Source organism: Calypte anna, chromosome 1 (genome assembly GCF_003957555.1).
Source record: "Calypte anna isolate BGI_N300 chromosome 1, bCalAnn1_v1.p, whole genome shotgun sequence".
NCBI lineage: Eukaryota > Metazoa > Chordata > Aves > Apodiformes > Trochilidae > Calypte > Calypte anna.
Window position 1 is genome coordinate 109,195,245 of NC_044244.1, and position 21,617 is coordinate 109,216,861.

The following is a 21,617-nucleotide window of genomic DNA, read 5'->3' on the forward strand; positions in this document are numbered from 1 at the left end:
GAAAAATTGCCTAAGAATTAACCAGCAAGTACTAACCTCTTCTAGGTGTTCCTTCCCCATTTTGGGGGCCACTTGAAGCAGATTCTTGTTCAGCTCCAAATTGTTGATCTTGCTGTAGCTGTAATTGTCTAATCATGCCGTCAAGGATGCTGGGCTCCATGCCTTGCTCATCCTGATCAACTGTCTGTTGCCCTATAACTTGTTCAACCACTTCTCCATCACCTTGCAAGTGTAATGCAAATAAAATGAGTGGATTTACTTAAGTAAATTACTATAGCAAATGATTTAATCTCATTGTTCACATCATAGTGAGACATTCTACAACCAAACACAATGAAAACCATTCTTGAATTTATACCACAGAATCATAGAATTGGCTGGGTTGGAAGGAACCTCAGAGATCATCAAGTCCAACCCTTGATCCACTACTGCTGCAGTTACCAGACCATGGCACTGAGTGCCACATCCAGTCTCTTTTTAAATACCTCCAGGGACGGAGAATCCACTACTTCCCTGGGCAGCCCATTCCAATGCCTGATCACCCTCTCCGTAAAGAAATTCTTTCTAATATCCAACCTAAACTTCCCCTGGCACAACTTGAGACTGTGCCCGTACCAATTGTTTGTTCCAAATGAGACACTTAGAGAGTCTACAATTAAACACAATTTGTGCATGCCAGTATATGCAGAAAAGAATTAAGAGATCTATTTGAACAACTGCTTATTTTTTCATTTGTTGAAAATATTAACCACGGGACCACCTTTAAGCATCTTGAGTGAACATAAATACAGGACAATTCTTCTATGAGAAAATAAAGGCATTTCTAAACCACCTATATCGTATCTACTGTTCCCATCCAGAACTACTACAGTAACTCTTAACTACTGGATGTAGGTCTTTAGTGACACTGTTCTTACTTGTTGCAACATATCCAAGTTGAGGAATCAAATGTTCATCTGCACAATTCTCTCTTCCTGGCACCAGTCTTTGATATTTTGTTGGATGAGGGTTGCCATCCACATCTACTAAGAAGGGAGGGGGCATGAGATGAGGAGCCTGTTGAGTCTGCTCATCTAGGACATAATTGTTTGAGTCTCGAATAAGCGGCCGATAGTCAGTGTGGAAAAACATCTGATCAGGAATCTAGAAAGAAATTCAGTTTTTATGTTATCAATTTGAAAAATATGCTAAGGAACAGAGAAGAAGAAATTACACTAAAGTATGTAAAGTATCCTTAAAAATAAAAGGACAAACTCCTAACAAGAAGAGTTAAGCATATCTACAATTAACCTGTATGAATGCTGCAGTACTCTCATTCTTGGTAGTGCTTTTTCAAGAAACAAAATGCTTTTGGGAGACAGACAATTAAGGTAACTTAAAAGCAGAAGCATTACAGAGACAATTTTACACCACCTATTTTTTTCCACACAATTAAGAAAGGTTTCCTTTGTTTCCATGAAAGGAAATAATTGTCTCAAGTTCAACATAAGCTCTCAAAGTTCTTTCTTAATCATGGAATATCCACCAGAAATTTTTTCTGCAACCAAAAGTCTGTTAAATCCATGCAGCTGAAGGAAAACAGTTACACAAGTATTTGATTATAGTCAGAACCTTTGCTCGTAACAGTGATGAGCAGGATGAAGAAAATACAAAAAAGATAAATTTTAAAATTTTTCAAAAATTTCCCATACAATATGAAAATAATTTTTTCAAAACAGAAACACACATTTATCAAAAAAAAAAACAAACAAAAAGGAACTGGATGATAAGATCTCAAAAGCAAAATTTATCCCATGCACGTATTTCCAACATTTTGAAACTGACAGTGCTGATTAAAATAAGCAAAAGTAAATATTCATCCAAACTACTACAGTGACTCTGGGTTTACATAACCAAAGGCCTAAAGAACTACAGCTTTAAACAACTGAAATAAACCAGCAAATTACTCTTAACATAGAGTCTGCTTTTTTGTGAATTATGTAGTAATTCAACAAACTTTACGCTACATTCCAATCTTTAAACATTGTGCTATATTCAGAAATTAGAAGTAAAAGTAATTTTGAGGTTGAACAATTAACATGCAAATTAGCTGTCTGGAAGATAAAAATGGATTCCAGAAAAGTTCTTGGGAGCTACTCCCCAGAGACTGTAATACACTGGTTGTTTCTGCTGTGCCAGGACCATACATAGAAGGGAACTCACAGACATCAAGGAAACCATTGTACTTAGATCCCATAACCATACAAAATTTTTTACATCTGGTGTTTTAGAGGAACGAGTATGACAAGTTCCAGTTACAAGTTTGAATAAGCAATTCTAATAAAAAGCTGAACTTACCTTTTCATAAGGCCGGCTACAGCCAAAACCAAATATCAACAGATGCCCATGAGAATCTGTACATGCAAAATGCTGCCCATCCGGTGAAAATTTACAGTCAAAAACAGCACCGTGTCCTTGGCCTTCAATCTAGATTGAAGGAAAGAAACTCAAAACTGACAATCTTTTTTTAAACAAACAATAAATAAAGCAATCAAAAATCAATTACTGTCAAAAGCAGTCATGTATCTATTAAAACCTCTATTAAACACAAATAATATCTTTTCTTCAGTTTATTTATTTTCCCCTTGATGTGTGAATCACACAGTTTTAAAAGATGCAGTGAGTATATGGAAACTTACTATTGAGGAGGAAAAAAAAAGCTTTTTTTTATTTTTAGCTGTTAGTACACTGCTTAAAATGCAGCTAACATACACTGATTTTATTAAACCACTTTCAAGAAAAGCACAGAGAATCTTCAATCTAAAGGAAAAAAAAAATCACTTTGCTATCAACTGTAACCAGAAAAGGATTTAAAAACTAGTACAAACACTGAGTGATAACTTCAGTTTCAAAGAAAATATCCCATTTTAAAGTGCTAATCAGGAGCTGTCAAATGGAGCAAATGTCATGGGAGCTTTTAAGAACTGCCCCAGTACACTGATGCTCATGGTAACAATATTGTAACTTTTATGACAGTTGAGAATACAAATATATGTCCATATGACTCTTGAAATGATGGTCTAAAAGGAGACATTTCAGTCTTTTTAGATGGCACCTGATCTCAGCTAAGGAAAATTACTATTACAGATGAGATGCAACAATATCTTCAGTACCAAAGAGTGGAAAAGCCCTGATGTTAGCTATTCACACCACCTTACAACAGGTCAAGATTAAAAAGCTCAGACATTGACTGTGATGAAAGCAAAGTCCTGCTCTGCTCCACCACACCTCACATTCCTCACACCCAAGTGCTAATTCTCATAATTAACTTCCTTATTTCAGAAGCTTATCAAGATGCCCCTCACCAAATTAAACTCGGTTCAACTCTGTAAGAAAGCAGCAGTGGAAGGAAGCCACAAATGCTTTTGCAGAAGATCAGTGAACTGACTCAGCATGGCAAAAGGTCCAGCCAGAGGCATCTGATTAAAGCAGAGAATGGATGCAGATAAGAGGCAATCCCAGCCTCCCACTTCTGACACACTTAACTGTTAAAAACTGGCTCCTAGTCCCTTTGCACCTACCATTACAATAACCAAGAAAGTAAAAGGTAAAAGCTCCAGGGAAAAAAAATGAACTTAAATTTTTGCTTTTTTGTTTTTCTGGCGGGCTCCAGTTGTTCATTTTTTTGGTGGGGTCTTTTTTTCCCAAAAGGAACAGAGGGTGTGGTGTGTGCTCTCAACAATTCTTTAAACTAGAACCATCATAGAATGTTAGGGGTTGGAAGGGACCTCTAGAGAGGTGGGCTTTGAAAGTCCCCAGAGAAGGAGTCTCCACGACCTCTCCAGGCAGCTTGTTCCAGCACTCCACAACCCTCACAGTAAAGAAGTTTCTTTTCATGTTGGGGTGGAATTTCCTATGTTCTAGTTTAAACCCATTATTCCTTGCCCTATTACTGGGCACCACTAAAATGTGAACACACTGCTGTGTGTTAAGAAACAAAAGGAGTATTAAAAAGTCTTACCATATTAAAATAATGCTTTGTTTTTGTGCCTTTGGTAACGTCCCATATAAAGATGTTGCCGTCATGACCCGCAGACAGCATTATCCTGGAATCAAAAGGATGGGTCTCCAAGACAAATACTTCATCCGCATGCCCCTAGAATTTTAAATTGCATATCAAGTGCAAACAAGAGGACATTAATCAATGTCAGTAGGATATTTACTGTAGAGACTAAAGCACTGCATTAGCCTGTCCCTAAACGCAGACTTCTGGAAAACTAGTCCCCTACAAGCTGCCTTCAAAAATACATGGATTTAGCAAATTCCATAGTTTATCTACCTGGGTGTCTACCTGTGGTATGTCAGCAGGGCAAAACTTCAGGCAGTCAGAAAGATTTTTGATCATTCTAAATCTAATAATGTTCTAGATTCAATCAAGAACTCTAGAAATATGGAGCTTTTGCCATAGAACAGAGAATTATTCTATGGGCAAATACATTACAGCACAAAACCTTTTAATTATGTCACAGGACATGCAAGTTCAACAGAGCAGCTAGGGGAAGGACTGTTCAAACACAGGAGAAGGCAGCTAGCTTAGGTTAAAAAAAATAATCCAAGAAACACTTTATTTACATTTTCATTCATAAAGAAACTTCAAGACAAATCAGACCTAATGATGAACTCAACATGCACATCACTGCAATTCTAGGGAGGCCCTCTGCTTCAAGAAGGAAGTAAAATCACATACCACCAAGTCATGCAGCAATTGTCCTGTATAGGAATTCCAAACTTTGAGTAGATGATTATTGACAGCCGTAACAACATAGTTATCATTTTGATTCCAAGCTATCATGGTTACTTTGGGCTTCATAAATTTGTCTTCTTCTGAACATGTGTCACTATAAGTTGAACAGGAATGAGATATTTTTATTTTGCCAACTTCTATCTCAAAATACAGAAAAACAACTTTTTTTCCCATATTAACAAGCACACAAAGGAAGAAAAGTTAAAATTAATTTTGTTTTAAAGCCATAGTCCATAAACATTATTTTTGGAACAATTAATAATAAATCTGGATGTCTAGTGCACTTATTACATTGGACATAGTAACATCTTTCCCATTTGAGAGGCAAGGCAAAAAAAGGCTGTCTTTTTTCATGGAGACTTATCTTTTCTACAATTAGACTCCTAAAAAAACTCCTGCAAAACAATTTTATTTTTTACAGTCAGGAGCTCTTCAACTAACGGTTACAGAAGATGACATCTACATTTAAGCCTTTTTTCTTAGTCACAACATATTATGGATACTTTTTATTCACCTCAATTTCTATGTTTCTCTCCCAAATATTCCTTTAGAGGATACTGTAACACATCCTTGTTAGCATCTTAGTCAAGAGCTTTCTCTGAAACACACTTTCACACAGTATTATCTGTATTCGAAGAGTAGCCTCTCTTACAAAGACACTCTCACAGTTATTCACAATTACAATTAAACCAGAAAGATGCAACCGTCAAATATCAAATATTAATACCTCCTCCTTTATTAGTAAAATCACTTTTTTTTTTTAAAGGCTGCATGATAAAAAGAGTTTGCAATCTCCCTCCCATCAACTACTATAGTCAGGGTTTGTTTTCTGTGTTTATCCTATCACTCATCTGATCACCTACAAATTCATTTCTGCTTAGTGTCTAGAAAAATTGACTAAGCATTCTGTACTACTGTAAATCCTCTAAACCTTCAGTGCCATATAATACCCTGACCTTCATCTGTAATGAATTATTCAAACCATATTCCATAACATATTTCACTAGTAACACTTTTTAAAAGTACAAAAGGATATATAAAAGTGATCAGAAAGATCAGTTCTTGATAAAACCTACTTATTACTTGTCATGATCTCTCTTAGAAGAGATTATCATGTACCTTATTTTTACTAATCAAAAAAAGTCTCTCCTGTCACATATCAGGTGTCCAACTGAAATTGAGATAAAGATTTATGCCACTTCCTGTCAACTTTTGTTCCTTAAAGAAATGTAATTAATTTGGTACAGTATACACTTGAAAGCTATATAAACATTTATGCATTCATTCAAGGACAAACTAAAATTTAGCAAGTTACTATGTCACCAGAAGACTCGTTTCATTCCCACAAATACTATACTACTTGATCATTAAAACTGCTAAGCCTTGCTCTAGTTTGAATGTAAATAAGTGTGCTTGCTAAGTTTTTCAAACTTTCTGACTTAACACAACAGAAAAGGAACACTTCACCTACCCTGGCAATCGATCAGACATGTCCAACAAAATACTCCTCCACTCCGCTTGCTCAAAACGCCAGATTCTAGCTGTTCCATCTCTACTGCCACTTATGAACCTTGGAGAAGTTTTAAAAATAGTTAATCTTCAAAATAATTTGCTTTCAAGTATATTCAGAGTTAACATGCTATCACAATTTAAAATGTTACAATGAAAAACTGATATTAACGAAACGTTAAATTTGTGTGCAAGATAATTCTTAGCAGTTATCTATTAACTTTTTTTGCAGAAGCCCAAGGAAGAGTTTTTCTGAACTGAAAAAATGAATAAAGCTGTCTAAATCCACCAGAGAAGAAAGTCCCAAAGTTAAGCTCATTTCACAAGTTAATCTCCAACTCCTTCTCAATTACAATATTTCAATGTAAAAAAAAAAAAAAATAAAAAAACCCACTAACCAACAAAAAACCAAACAAAAAACCCCATTAACCATTCTGAAACTGCAGAGTTCAGATACCAAAGCAGAGGCAGTACCAGATCATCACAGAAACATCTGAGATGTTCCCACCCACAGCTGTGTCTACTTTCAGATACTAAGGTGTAAACCACAGCAGTTCACACTTTCATTTCACAAACTGCTGAACAATCAGTGCAGCAGAATGGAAATCCTGGAGAGAGGAACTGAAACATTTTAAGACATACAAAGGTAATTCCCCTAGTCCATGAATCACAACCCTGAAAGACAGGTGATATGACTCCCACAAAAAAGGTTTGTGTGCTAATTGTATCAAGACATGATTTGCTATGATTAATTTTAATAATTATAAATCTTAAACATCTTCCACAGAAGTGTCACTAAATTAAAGTTTTGGGTTTTTTGGGGGGTACTTCAATGCAGGCAACATGGATGGACCAGTGCAACCTAACACATTTTTAAACACATTTAAAAGGAAGATAATTAAAACTTCTGAATTGAATGTAAATTACTAGTGTTCTTAATGAAAGTTATCTGGCTTTCAAGAAGATTGACAAAACCCAATAAAAATTACACTGCAAATTATGGTTGCAGATCCAAGTCTACCCTGAAGACTAAAATCTCAATCTTCAATAATGACAGGCAAATCAGAGATCAATTTTGACTCCATTCTGTCCTCTGAGTGAAATTGTACAAATGGGCTTTACATGATATTCCTTCCCCTAATTCAGCAGTAAAATTTTTAAGTCAATTTCCCAAAAAAAAAAAAAAAAAAGCAGACTGGAAAAAAACCTAAAATTACTAAAATTCATTTTAGACAATTTGCATTGTTTTCCCATTCCCTATTTTGATCCAGCACTTCCTGAATCTGAAAGGAAAGAATGGGGAGGAGGAGGTTTATGAAGCCACAATATATCAGGTATGTTAAGAAGTGGTAACATTCCTCCATGTAAACAAAAAACCCAGCCAGCCCGAAGACATTGCCTAACAACAGAGACAGGGAGCTGAAATGTAAGTACAGTCACCTGGATGAGCCTAAATTTTTAGTTCCTAATACATAGAATTTTCTTACTGGAAACCTCCATTTAGAATAATACATTCTTTATTCCAAAATAACGTATTGTTTGTTAACATTTTAGCATCTTTCAACATACCTATCACCACTGTTAGAAAACTGGATACTGTCAACTTTGTCCTGTAAGAAAAAGCACAATTTGTTAGAAATTATTTTAATAGGACACACATTTTTTACACAACTGAGCTTAGTAAAACCTGAATGAAAAACCTGCATACTGTATATTACTAACAGTTTTAACTGCAAGATGACCCAATCCCAATAAACACTTACTTGAATTCACTAACCATTAACACGTTTAAGCTTGAAAAAAATGTCCCACTTAACTGTCCATTGACAACATGACAGCAAATTAACTCATATTTGAATATACATTTCCTATATCCTAAGCCAACTACAGCCAAGAGGAATCTGATGTTCCTGCTCCTACTTAAATACACTATTAGTTAATTTTATCACTATAGGAAAAGCAGATAACACACTCAGATCAGTTTATCTTCAGAGCTGAAAGTCTTCCCTACATACAAAATACATACTGATCAAGCCTTGACACTTTAATGGTTTAAGATTCAGCATTAGCAAAAACATAAGGCAAATAAAATTATCAGTATTTTTAAGAACTGCCACTCAGAGGGTTTTAAGGGTTCAAATAAATCTACAGATTCTTTGTGCATCAAGTGCTGAAAAAAATCCAACTCAACCTCCTTCACATGAATGTAAGCCAAGCTTCCCTTAGATTCCTTAGAACACCGAGTCTACTCGACTAGGTACACAAATAAAAACTGAGAGCATTTTATGTAAGAAAATCTTTTCCTACAGATTAGATCAAGAAAGCACGTACAGACAGCATAAGTTACATGAAACACACGGGGAAATAACGGTAAGCCAGTAAGCTGACTTTGTTACGTGGAAGCAGTAAAGTAGCTTTCACAATCACTGCTGGCATGAACAAAGGTCAAGAACTGACATGAAATTCTGGACACATAATAACCCCACTTAAAGACTTAACACAACAGGTGTGAAGTGGTAAATAACCTGAGTAATGAAATCCACACTTTCAGTCTACCTACTTCCTGTACACTGCATATAGTAACGTGGGTTGCTGGGCATGCAGAGTAAGAGGGAAGCAACTGAGCAAACCACATGCTTTAAAATGAGAGAAATATATGACAGCCAGTTGAAAAGATTCTGAATACATTCTGACTCCCTTAAATTCAGTAAAAGCTCTAAAAATATTCAATTAAAAAACACTGTTAAATTTGAGTCACTTCAAGCAGTATTAAGTTGCAAGTTTATCCTGTTAGTGAGTTTGCAGCATTCTTACGTACAGCATGACTTTCCAATTCAGCTATTCTCTCAGGTGTTTCAGAGCCAAAAAAATACATCCTGATGACATGGTCAGTGCTGCCAGTTGCTAAAAACATACCGCCTGTAAAAAAAACAAGCAATAATTAAGCTACTGTAGAATTAAAGCAGATCAACATTTCTGAGACGCCTCATTTTTTTAAAAAACAAAAAAACAACCTAGGGAGTGTCACTTCTACAGTCTTCCACTGACAAACAAATTAGAAGTAAACGGCCTTCTAACCCCAAGAAAGTTCTCTCAGATACAGGAAATATAAATAGCATAATAAGTAGATTACTGAGTGTTAAATGATAAAAAAATGTAACTAGAGGAATGTTGAAACATCTAACACTACTAATTGAACACAGAAGGCTTTGATTATGGTGAATATGGCTAGCCATCATCAGAATTATCTAGATGACTCGTTCACTGTAGCATAGGTCTCATTTGTGGATTGTAAACTGCTTCAAAACTGGGTAGAAGGGAAGTAAACCAGTGTGAGTATACCACTAGCTGTGGTGGCAGCAATACCAAGATCTGAGAGCATTTACAGGTGCCAAGAGGCAAAAAAACCCCAAAAAAACCCCACAAACAAAACAAAACAAAACAAACCCAAACCACCAAGCAAATAAACCCTCAAAAAAACCTAAACCCTGACACAACTATATGCTGACAATGTTAATAAGCTACACTTTGATTTCTATTTTATTTCTGGAAATCCCAAGTTTCTTCTAATGTTCATGTTGTCTGGTACCAGTAAGCCTTCCCTCATGTCACCCAAATCAGAATGAGATGACTGCAAGCCAGGAATGCAGCACCTCTACAGATACATTTGTGGATTCCTAAGTTAGAAGTTATCTTTATGACCATCTTTATGATCATCTATGATCATCTCAACCCACACAGAATCAAGGGCCCCAACTACTGGCAGTAACCACTTCCACTGCTGCTGGCCGATATCTTAGGGAACTAATTTTGCAAATCCCTGACCTTATACTAAGGAATTAAAGAAAAATAAAAAAACAGTAAAGATGCATAAAAATTAAAGAAGCATCAGGTTACTTTTACTTTTGTAAAATCACCAATGGCAAAAGGAAAATAGTATCACTTAGTTCAACAGTCTTACAGTGTTAGCTAAGGCAAGTGTCATATTATTTCATTATGTCATGAGCTAACAATACTCATATATACAATTACTTACTACACAGCTGCTGATTTTGGGTATTTGAAAGCTGTCACAACCAGAGTATCAAAGGAGAGAAGAGGAATCACAGTGCTGAACTCTCTACACATACTTACCTACACTGAATGAAGAACAAAGCATCTGAACTCCTGGTCTAGGTTTCTCTGTAAATTTCACTGGCCGATTGCTTTAAAAATAAAAAATAAAATTAAAATAATCTTGAAATAGGACATAGCACACAAAACTTGATTTTCATCAATGTTTCAAAACATAAAGGTATATTTCTTCAAACATTTGCATAAAAGGTATTTCATAAATATGTACAATAACATCTGTATACATACACAAATGACATCTTAAGTCCACACAGCCTGACTTTTTCTGCAACATGTTGCTACATAAGGTGACATGCCAAAGAATGTTTATTCTCTCTCATCCTTCAGTATGATTTAGTCCCTCCCTAACACATCCACACTGTACTGAACTCTTACCCTCAAATTACAAGCCACGAACAGTGTAATAAAGCCTGGTAAATACCATTACTGCAGAATGTGCAAAATCATAAAAACTTACAGAAGTAGAAAAAAAAGTTTTTCAACATTCTGTACATGGTGATTTAAAAGACTGATTTCCTGTTCTACAAGTCACGTACACACTCTTCATGCTGACATGGCCATAACCTCCCTGGAGTTAGCTACAAACAACTTCATTAAAAGGAGAGATCAGCAAACTGTGCCACTTAAAAGCTTTGTAAGTTTCTACCCACTATTCCACCACCTTTCTGTTGGAGTGTTCTCTGTTTATCAAAGGAAACCTCGGGTATAACAGTATTTCCTGTGCTTATATGACACTTAGTACAGAGATCCAAATCCTGGAAGTGCTGCTTTGAGATCTACCAATACTTGAACCTAAAACTTAAGCCCATGCTTAAACTTTGCTTACATCTCATACAGTCCTTTAAATTAATTTTAGGAGAATAATTAATTATACATTCAGTTTGAACACTTTCTTTAGATAACTCACAGCCTTAAAAGATTCTCCTGACGAAACTATGCCTTTGATAGCTCTTGCTGCAACTCTACTACCTTAAGATCATAAATCTGAATAAAAAGAAAAATAATCTAGTTTTGGGGTTTTGGTTGCTGCCTTCTGGGGATTTTTTTTTTTAGCTGTTTTTTTGTGGGATTTTTGTTTGTTTGTTTTGTTGTTTTTTAAAGCTGGTGTAAAGTAAAATGGATCATTTTATACTTAACTACCACTATATGGCACAATACTAGATACAGAATGATTGTCTCAGATCTTACTTTTTCTGCAAATAATCTAAATTTTTTTGGCACAAATAAATGACAATCACATAGAGAAAACTTAAAGCCTATCCTGACCATACTCTGCATGGAAAATCTGTAAAAAACTTCCTAATATCACACAATTATTGAAAACTAAACACAAACAAAAAACTCTATTATACTTTTCCAACATATTTATGTTTCCAGCAATTTCATCTGCCTCATATTTTACCTCTAGTGTAATAAGACGTTAATGTATTTCCTGACTAATCTCCCAGGACAACAGTATAGTAAATTTGTAAAGGATATACCTACTGATGGTATTTTAAAATAATTAACAGATTATTTCCACACATATTTATTATCACAAAAAGACAATTGTTTTTAGCTAGTGAAAATACTCAACTTAGATAAACAAGCATAATACAGCATAGAATCAATCAGCAACCTATTTACGTACTTGAATTTCATGGAATCTGTATCCCATTGCCAAAAGCAAACAGTTCCATCTGCACCAGTAGAGACCATGTATCGCATGGAGCCTTTCACCATTGGACTAAACTAAATAAAGTAAAATCAGACACATAAAGAAACAGATATTTAAAAACTGCTTATGAACTTCTGAAGTCATTACTGTAGAATCTTTGGATTTTTCAACTAAAACTGCTAATGCACTTGTTGGTAACTCTCATTATTAATGTTTACAAAATAACCTCTACATTTCAAAGTAAGTGTATAGTCTATGTTTTAATTATTTATTGCATAAAATCAATTTATTCACTGCTTTGTTTTTGAAGTCTTAACTAATCACAATCATTCACTAAACATGTTGTCAACATATGAAGTGATGAGCAGAGGACACCCCCCTCAAAAAACAAAACAAAGCAAAAACAGAAGCAAGTTTCAAGTTTCACTATACAGGCTTACTTAGTAAATTCTATAATTAAGCAGGGCATCATCTATGAGAAAGCCCAAGCATGTGTAACCCAGTACACACAAATTTATAGGAAGTCCTTGTGGATGCTTCTCTAAGACATGGATTTGATGCTATGAGCACAGCTACCCTTCATAATACTGTACAGAACACAAGTGTCACAAGTTTATTAACTTGTTCATCAATTATTACTGCTATTAGAAATGGCCACATAAATTGTACATATTGCAATTATAGTATTATTAAGAACTTAAAAAAACCCACAACACTACAATAAAAGAAACACCACAAATACGTGCTTTGCCACTAGAAAACAAAGAAAATGTGCAATGAATGCCACAGAAATTCTGCAAATATGAAGAATACTATCAAAGGCAGCTTTTTTTGAGAAAACTGCACAATATTTTTTTTTTATACTAAACTTCACAAGCTGGCAGGTAGCCACTCTACCTCTCAACATAAGCCTATTTGTTTTACTAGAAAACACAGCAAATCTGGATAATAAGCTACTAGTTTATCTGTTGAGTAAAGAATTACTGAGGCAAAACAAGACCAAATCCAAAGGACTATCAAGAGCACATAAAGAAACACAATGCCTTCAAATTTAAATGCAACATTACATTTACAAATGCAGTGTTACAATTAATGCAACATCTCTACACTTTTGCAATAAGTTATACTTTTGAGATTAAGAGACATATCCATGTCACAGAGGTTGTAAGAATCACATTCTGGATCAGAACACACACCCATGTAAACCAGCATATCAGATCTCCAGTAACAGACAATAGGAGGACATGGTATTTCCCAGAAACTCTGATTCCAACAGCTCAACTACTACAGGTAGTGATCTTTTTTAGGTGAAGAAGGTCTCTCATCATTATCTTCAAGTAAATACTCAAGAATTTCAGGGAGGCATGGAAACTTTTTTAAATTACTGGGGTTTTTTTCTCCTGTGGTTTTGACAATTTTTTACATAAATATTTAAAAGTTCAGATTTTAATATTTCCATGGGCAGTCATATAGAGATCATCTCAGTCATGTGAAAACCACATTGACAGGAACAGAAAAGTTATTTGCCCTTCACGTGCCAGCCTACATGGCAAACACAACATCAGTTCCTCGCATTTAGCCTAGGAACAGCAACCACAAAGTACTTTTCCCCACAAACAGAAGAAAAGGTACCAACCTTCCCTCTCATGAAGTTATAACACAAAAAATACGAGGCTCTGTTGGTGCAGAGCATTCATGTAACTATTTTTCACAATTTCAATGAGCAGCCAAGGAAACTGGTTATTTCTCACCAAACTGATAGTTAGCTAGTCTTACAGTATCCCATAAATCTAAATCCAACTACTAAAACAGACTTTTAACTTTTGAAGTCAGGTGCCAACAGCACCTTTTTTTTGACTATGTTATTTCTTGTTTTCTGCTACTTGATTATATCTTCAAACTTTCTATACCACACTGTCAAGTGAAAATTTGGAGTTTGGTGGACTCGCTGCTTCTTACTACCCATCTACATTATTTGTACTTCAACATGCAGAAACATTAAAAACCCATAACAACAAAACCACACAAAACCAAACAACCAACCAACCACCAAAACACAAAACAACCTACCTGTAATGAGGTAATGGATCCCGTGTGTCCATGGAGAACCGCAACTGGTGCACAAGTTCTCAGACACCACACTCTGATCATTTTATCACAGCTTCCAGCTGCAATCATAGTGTTCTCATAATTGACAGCCATATCAGAAATCTCTGCTGAATGTCCTCTTAACGTGGCCATTAATCTGCCATTATGGGTTGACCAAATCTTTACCAAACAGTCATCTGAGCCCTAGAAAGAAACACTATTCTCAGTAAGAATTTCCCAATACATTAAGGATAGAAGTTTTATGTTTCCTTTAAAGAAGGTATCTGTGCTTTTCTGAAGCTTGCTAAATTACACTTCTACTTAAAACTTTGTATGCTATGTAATCTGAAAGAAAAAGTCATACAAACAACATTAAAAAAACCCAAACAAGCGTTAACTTAAAGTTTAGGGTTGCACCATGATCAACACAATCTATACTATTTGATACAAAAAGTCTGGAATAAGTTTGAGGGGATTCCCTACATTAAAGGTCAATGAAAATACTGTTCTGTAAAAGCAATCTCTCTTCTGATGCTTTATAGAGAACATGAACATGCTTAGTATCAAACCATATCACTGAATAAAGCTTCATCACCCATGCCAACACCTGACCAGATACTAAGTATAATTTCTTACATGCTCCCACCCTTTAATTACATCAAAGTGTTCTATTTAAGTACAGCAGTGGAGCTGATCAACCACATTTTAATACCACTGATATCCACCTTTAGAAGTTTTAGCATAACGTGCTTTTCAAAGTTATTTTCCGTGCATCCATCTAAAACTATATTCACATTTGGAACCATTTTGTCAACTCACAGTAAATATTCTATGTCCAGTCCTATCAAATGCAACACAATATACAGAAGAAAGATGGCCAAGAATCCGTCTGTGCATCTTGACATGCTGATACATACTTCCTGGAAACGAAGTACTGAATTTTGCATATCCAGTTAATTGCTTTGCTCGATGTACTTCCACTAAGACACAAAGAAATCAAAGAATGAACATACGGATGTTTAAAGCAGGTCTATTTTAAAACATGATTTTACTTAACTTCCATTTAATGCTTTATTTAAGGACTTATTAGAAATGACTTTAAGATTTCATAAAGTCACGGGGTTTTGTATTTGCAATTTTCACTATAAAAGACAGTATTTTAAATCTGCTCCAACCAAAACTTTAGTCTCTAAATAAGAAGCTCTTAATGTTACCTTTATTTTCCCATGGCTTTCTGTACCTCTAATCATAAAAGAGTCCTTCTATCCAAAGAACAATAATTAGTGTTTTTGGTAGGTTTATCTACTTAATACAAAGGCTTTATAAAAGAAAATGATGTCATCTAGGGGCTGCTGTCTCTACTGCTGTAAGCAGACCTTTGTACCCAATGCATAACTCCAATGAAGTCATATGAAGTTCTCTAGATAAGCCTCCAGATGCAGTTCTGAGGTGCACCTTTCAGTGTTGTAGCAAGGCCAGTATCAAGGTATGCACTGTATGCTCACAGCAGCACTGACAAGTGCTGAAAAGAACTTACCAAGATTTGGGGGTGTCCCATAGTTCACAGGAATTTCAGGAGGTCTTCCTCTGTGAAGAGCAGCAAATGCAGAGCCCTTCCAAACAGTGTTCCTGCAATCTTTAAAACCAACTGGTTGAAGTTCATCTTAAGTACATGTTAAAAGACAGTTGCAGTTCCAAAACACAGTCAGTAACGTACCTACAGGTGATCTTAAACACAGTGTTGAAACAACTAAAAAAGCAGAACACCAAATTCCCCAAAACTTTTCATGAGGGGAGAAAAATCCATTGAATAAAGTAACAGGAAGGGAAAAAAATCCCACAACCAGCCACCAGACTTTGAGATTATTTCCAAGCAGTGATGTCCCTTCAGTTTGCAGCAAAAAACTTCTCAACTGCATTTTTCTTTCTTGTTCTCAGTTGTATTTAAGATTTTTTTAAAATTTTCAAATGAATACTTATTCATAAGTATTATTTATTAAATATTTATTATAATGAAATCATATAACTAGATTGAGGTCCCTTTCAACTGGTCAATTCTGCAATTCTTAAAAAAAATACTCCCATGCTGACATATTTTGCCACAGTCAGGCAAAAATAATTGCAATCCTGATTGTCATGGCTGAACAGTCATTTTCATTCAGTGTGCATCATATAAAGCACTGAGGAGAGATAACCAGAAATGAAGTAGTATCCCATAAAAGTCCCACACCATAGCATCTAGCTACCCAGCATAACTTCCTACAAACATAAGCATCCAATTCCAAGAAACATTCAAAAAGACAAATCTAAAGCTAAAATCTACTCTATGAAATAAAGCATATGCATAAGTCATTGCATTGCCAACAATCCCCTTTAAATTCTGGGCAAAGCCAAATTCACAAGTACTAGTTTTGTTGTCATTTGCATTAAGCCAGAAACCTTTCAGAAAGCTGGTGTTACTGTCTCACATTTGCACTGAACACAGCACAGCAGCTACCTGTGTTCAGAATCAACATGGGCCAACAGACTACTGGAAGCTTTGGCAGATGCTAAGTGGAGTAGCACCCATGTCCTGATGATTCTTTTTACTGCAGCAACACTGAAAACTGGTCAGGTTCAGCAGCCTGAGCACTCAGAGTAACAATAATTCTTGTGATGCCAACTTAAAACCTTCTCTCCATAATAATCAATATATAGTTATGCCTTTATATTAATACACAGATCACAGCACAGAAATGGGGGCCAATATTGGTAAAAGCTCACCATTTTCAAGTATTCCTAAAGTTTTCACCATATAATTATGCAAATGTATCAATCCCATTCCAAAGAATAAAAAGACATACCTTTTGCTGTACGTAACAATGACTGTCTCCCTGCACCAAGTAAGGAATTCACTCTTGAAATGCTGGGTGGTATCTCTTTATCCAGTATGGGGCCAATACGCTTGCAAATCTGTAACAAATGGTCTGGAGCCACATGTTTGTTGGACAGCACCTGACAGAAATTTAAGTTTTAAAATCTATATGGTACATCCAGAACAGATGAAGCTAAAAACATCATTATTCACAAGTATATTAAACATCGCGTCAATATTTTAAAGTTCAACTTAAAGCCCAAAATCAACTCTGTTAAACTGTAATCTACTGAGTACTCTGAAACAACAGGAGAACTGTACTAAAAATAACTGCAGTAAAATTACTCTCTTCACCTAAATACTTTACTACTGAAAGCCTGCAATACTCACACATATGGCACCCATTTGTGCAGCACCCTAGAATAAGTGTCTTTGCCCAATTCACCCAACTATTAAAAATAGAAAAATTAAATTCAAACCCTCATAACTCAAGATCATAGAGAATTTTGTTGTCATTCAGCACAATAATTTAAGCAACTAGTTCGTCAGTCACACAGTGATTGTTCAGTTAACTGTAAACTATTGGGTTTGAGTACAATCCCTCTGCAAATAGCTTCCTTTAAGAACCAGTACTATTTAAGATTGCCCAATTTCCTGAAACCAAAAGGATCACAACAATCATTCACCCCTTCCAGAAGGGTCCCATACTATCTACATCTAACAATGTTAAAACTACACCCCCCCAGACACTCAGATGTCCCAGTCAAGAAGAGATGTGTGTAGTTTCTGATTATTTTTTTCCTTCTATACTTTTCCAGAGTTCAATGAAAAAATCCTTCTCCATCTATAAATCACAGTAACACCAAAGTTTAAATATGCAAAGTAGAATTTACACAGACTTGAGTAAACCAAACCCTCAGAATCATATATTTAAACTGCTGAGGAGGTCTGAATCAGCAGGCACAAGAAGTCCCATGCTTACTCCTCTCTCTGATCTGGCTGTGTGAAAACCAGTTAGACACAGAAGCCACATTGCCACTTCAGCAGCCAGACTATTACCAGCCAGTACATCCAGGAGAGGCAGAGGGCCACACCAAGGCAGGTATGTGGCCTCTTGCCCACACAGCTCATAACACAGGTAGAACGAGCTTGTGCTCGTGATGCTATTCCCTTAGCCTACTGACTTAACTTAGGTGAGGAAAGCCCTGAAAAGGCTGATCTTGTCATCACAAGAGTGGGAATAAAAATACCATATGCTATAGTGTAAGATCTGGTTTTTAAAAAATGCACATGAAGTATTGAGAATGTATGATTTATGCCACAGCCTAATACTTGCTTTAATAATAAAAATTCAAGTAATGTAAAGCTTGCAGGGGTTTCAGTTGTATTCTTGAGGGCATGGAGGGGGGGGGAGGGAGCAGCAGTATCAGTGAAATTGTTAACATCACAACAGAGACAAACAAATCCAAGCAATATCAGCTCACCAGATGCTTAAGGTTGATACTGAGAATCTTATGTTACCACAAAATGTACTTTTTCATGGTTTCTTTATAAATTTTGCTTCTTGAATTGATATAGAGCGTCAGATCAAAGTCAGGAGAGAAAGCTCAGCTTATAATGCTTTATGCCAAGAACTATAAACCATCTTGTTTGTATGCCATCATCAAGAAGTACATATTTAAACTGTATACCCTGATAGAAGCATGCATACAAAACCTTGCAATTAATTTAGTTTACTATACCACTACTTTACTCATACTTGGGGAACAAAGTCTTACTCCAAGTCCATAATGAACGGAGAGGAAAAGAAACAATCACATCACATGAATGCATTTGCTTGCCATCTCTAAAAATCTAGAGCAAGACCAGTGGGACAAGAAGTTCCCAAAGCCCCTCAAAAGCAGAAAATAAAACCTTTGGTATATTAATTTGGCTATTCTGCACGACTGCTAACCTCCACAGAGTTTTCTTTTAAAATATGTAGGAAAGAGATACAAGCAGCACATATTATAATGTGACAACTGTATATGCATAATAAACACAGTAAAAAACCAAAACAAAACTGCACTACTGTCAGATCTCAAAAAAAACCCAAACCAAAACAACCAACAAAAAACACAGCAAAACAAAACACCAACACTCAAGCAATCCTTTTAAACTTAATACTACTTTCATGTTTCTTAAACTCAAGTCAGAGCTTGAAACTATTCCTGTTTAACAAGACTAGGACTTTTAGTGACTTGAAGCATTAATTTAAGCATCTGAAGCATTTGCTCAACTGACCACACTGACAAGAAATGGAATCCAGCTTATCATTTTAAGGAGCATTTAAAAAATTAAGAAAATGTTTTGGTTTGTTTTTTTAAATCATTCCTTCTCTATAAAAATATGATTTTGAGGTCTTCAAGTGTTACACAAGAGACAAGAGAATCTAACTAACTGATGGGTAAAGGATAAGCCAGTTGATTAACCTGGAATGCCTGAATCTTAGGGGGAGGGAAAGCAAGAATAAGCATGCATCTAAAACAAAAAAAACAAACCAAGATGAGTTAAAAGAATGAAGAATAAAACCACACTCGGCAGGAACCACCAGGCCATCACTTCACAAGATTCAACTGCCAAATCTATTTTGCCATTTAAGAAATAGTAAAATATAACACCAAGAGAAAGACTGCCTTTCTTTCTGAAATGGATACAAGTTTAAAGCTAACAGTATCAGCCATACAAGGCATAAAGTATGTGCTGTTGAGAGAGCACTCATATCGTTCTGATATTTAGAAACAAAGCCATGACCAGTGAGTAACAAGAGATAAAGAGCATACTCAGGCACCAGAACTGCCAACCCTTGATTTCTGAACAGCGATTTCATTTCCTAATCTGTTGAAGGGGACTGATGAAGGAAGCCAACCAGAAAATAAATACCATCAAATCAAAACACGCGTAACAAACTTGCTCATGAAACTGTGGAATGAAACCTTGCTTCAGATTGGTTCTCCCCTATATGTAGGCAGTGGCATGTACCAATGCACAACGCCAAGCTCCACCTCTGCTATGTAAACAATATCCTGAATTTAAACCACCACTTGCGTTTTTGTTAGTCTAACGTAAAGAAATTAAAGGCCCCTTCCAAAACAACTCCAGTGTCTTAACAGAGCCGGAAAGAAACTGGAAGGTAAAGCTCCGGGCCTTCTTTAAAAGATAAAGGGTCTAACATAATGTTATAATCTAATTAATTAAAAAAAAATCTCACCAATTCTTCGTAACTTCTATAATGCTCATTTCCTTGCCAATCCAACCTTTTAGGAAGCAACTAAATGAAGGGGAAAAAAATAAAAAAAAAAAAAGCAGTGGTTAAAGGGGAAAGAGAGATACATCACATCCAAAACAATGTATGTTGAGGGGGAAAAGTTAGACAGTAGAGTGTACGAAACTTGAATGACTTTTAAAGTAAAGTAAACTTTTGACTACATCAAAAGATGATTTCACCGGAGCCCACACAGACCTGGTGCTGCTCCAGCTCCTGCACCAGCACCTGCGGACAAAAAGGTAAAAAAATAGTCAGGGGACGAGTAAACCTCTGGCTTCTCATGCGGCTCTTGCCGCGAACGGGATCGGGGAGGGGAGGGGGGGAGGAATAAGGGGACCGGCAGCTCACACCTCCCCTTTAATACTCTTGGCGGCAGCGAATGGCCGAGGGGTGCCAGCCAGTACGCCCAGGTGAGTGTGCGGCACTCCCGTACTCACCTTCAGCGCTCTCCTACAGGGCCCGGTGGTCAGGAACCGAGCTATGAGGAAGTAGAGCTCTGCAAGAGACACGGGGAGAGACGGGGGATGAGTCCGGAGCTGGCTGGTGCTGTGGGGGAAGGGGGGGAAGCCCCCGGGGTGACTGTAATTCATAATCACGGTCAGGAAGATGGCGGCAGGCAGCGGCGGCACCGGCGATAGCTCTCGCCCTGGCCCCGCGGCCGCCCGCGCCCCGGCGGTTTTACCTGATTCAATGAGCGGCAGGGACACGCCGCCGCCGCCGGAGTTGGAGGAGGCCGGGGGCTCAGCCATGACTGCCCCGGACGTGCGGCTGCCACTTCACTCACTCACTCACTGGTTCGCTGGCTCGCTCGCTCGGCACAATTCGCTGCTGGCGGCGGCCGTTGCTGCCCGGGCAGGGATTAGGGCTCAAGCGGCGCCAGGCGCGGGCAGGGCCCGGCTCGGCATAGCCCCTGTCAGCGCCGCCCCTCCCCCACCGCCAACCGACAGCCAACCGCCCCCCCTCCCTTTCCCTCCACTCTTCTTCTCCTCCTCCCCTCCTTCCCCTCCGCGCGCGGGCGCGAGCCGCCCCCGCCCCTTCCCCCCCGCCGGACGCCTCGCTCGCTCTCGCGCTCCGGCTCCCCTCCCCTCCCTTCCTTTCCCTCCTCCTCCTCCTCCTCCTCTCCCCCCTCCCCTGCGCTGGCGTTTAGCGCAGTCTCAGCGGCGCCGCCGCCGCCGCCATCGCAGCCGCGCCACCAGCCACACAGCGCCGCCGCCGCCACCTGCGCCGGGCACGCCCGGGATGGGAGGGAGGGAGGGAGGAAGGGGGAGGGGAGGCGGGGAGAGGA

General features: G+C 37.4%; 1 protein-coding gene across 2 annotated transcripts in view; it reads right to left on the reverse strand.

The window, feature by feature from the left end:
- BRWD1 (bromodomain and WD repeat domain containing 1) overlaps window positions 1-21,283 on the reverse strand; it is a 50,000-nt gene extending 28,717 nt beyond the window's left edge. The window contains exons 1-18 of one of the 2 annotated variants that reach the window (XM_030469340.1): window positions 21,015-21,283; window positions 20,770-20,828; window positions 20,528-20,557; window positions 20,276-20,335; window positions 17,015-17,165; window positions 15,709-15,807; window positions 14,991-15,151; window positions 14,154-14,375; window positions 12,057-12,157; window positions 10,427-10,497; window positions 9,111-9,211; window positions 7,862-7,902; window positions 6,255-6,353; window positions 4,727-4,877; window positions 4,001-4,135; window positions 2,338-2,466; window positions 918-1,143; window positions 37-222 (exon numbers count right to left, since the gene is read on the reverse strand). In XM_030469340.1, the coding sequence (XP_030325200.1) occupies window positions 37-222; window positions 918-1,143; window positions 2,338-2,466; window positions 4,001-4,135; window positions 4,727-4,877; window positions 6,255-6,353; window positions 7,862-7,902; window positions 9,111-9,211; window positions 10,427-10,497; window positions 12,057-12,157; window positions 14,154-14,375; window positions 14,991-15,151; window positions 15,709-15,807; window positions 17,015-17,165; window positions 20,276-20,335; window positions 20,528-20,557; window positions 20,770-20,828; window positions 21,015-21,081 (2,089 nt within the window). In that variant the 5' untranslated portion in view covers window positions 21,082-21,283. Of the gene's footprint in view, window positions 1-36; window positions 223-917; window positions 1,144-2,337; window positions 2,467-4,000; window positions 4,136-4,726; window positions 4,878-6,254; window positions 6,354-7,861; window positions 7,903-9,110; window positions 9,212-10,426; window positions 10,498-10,555; window positions 10,560-12,056; window positions 12,158-14,153; window positions 14,376-14,990; window positions 15,152-15,708; window positions 15,808-17,014; window positions 17,166-20,275; window positions 20,336-20,527; window positions 20,558-20,769; window positions 20,829-21,014 lie in introns of those variants that run through there. The other variant, XM_030469346.1, reaches the window with a different exon arrangement.
- Between the last annotated feature and the right edge of the window lie 334 nt (window positions 21,284-21,617).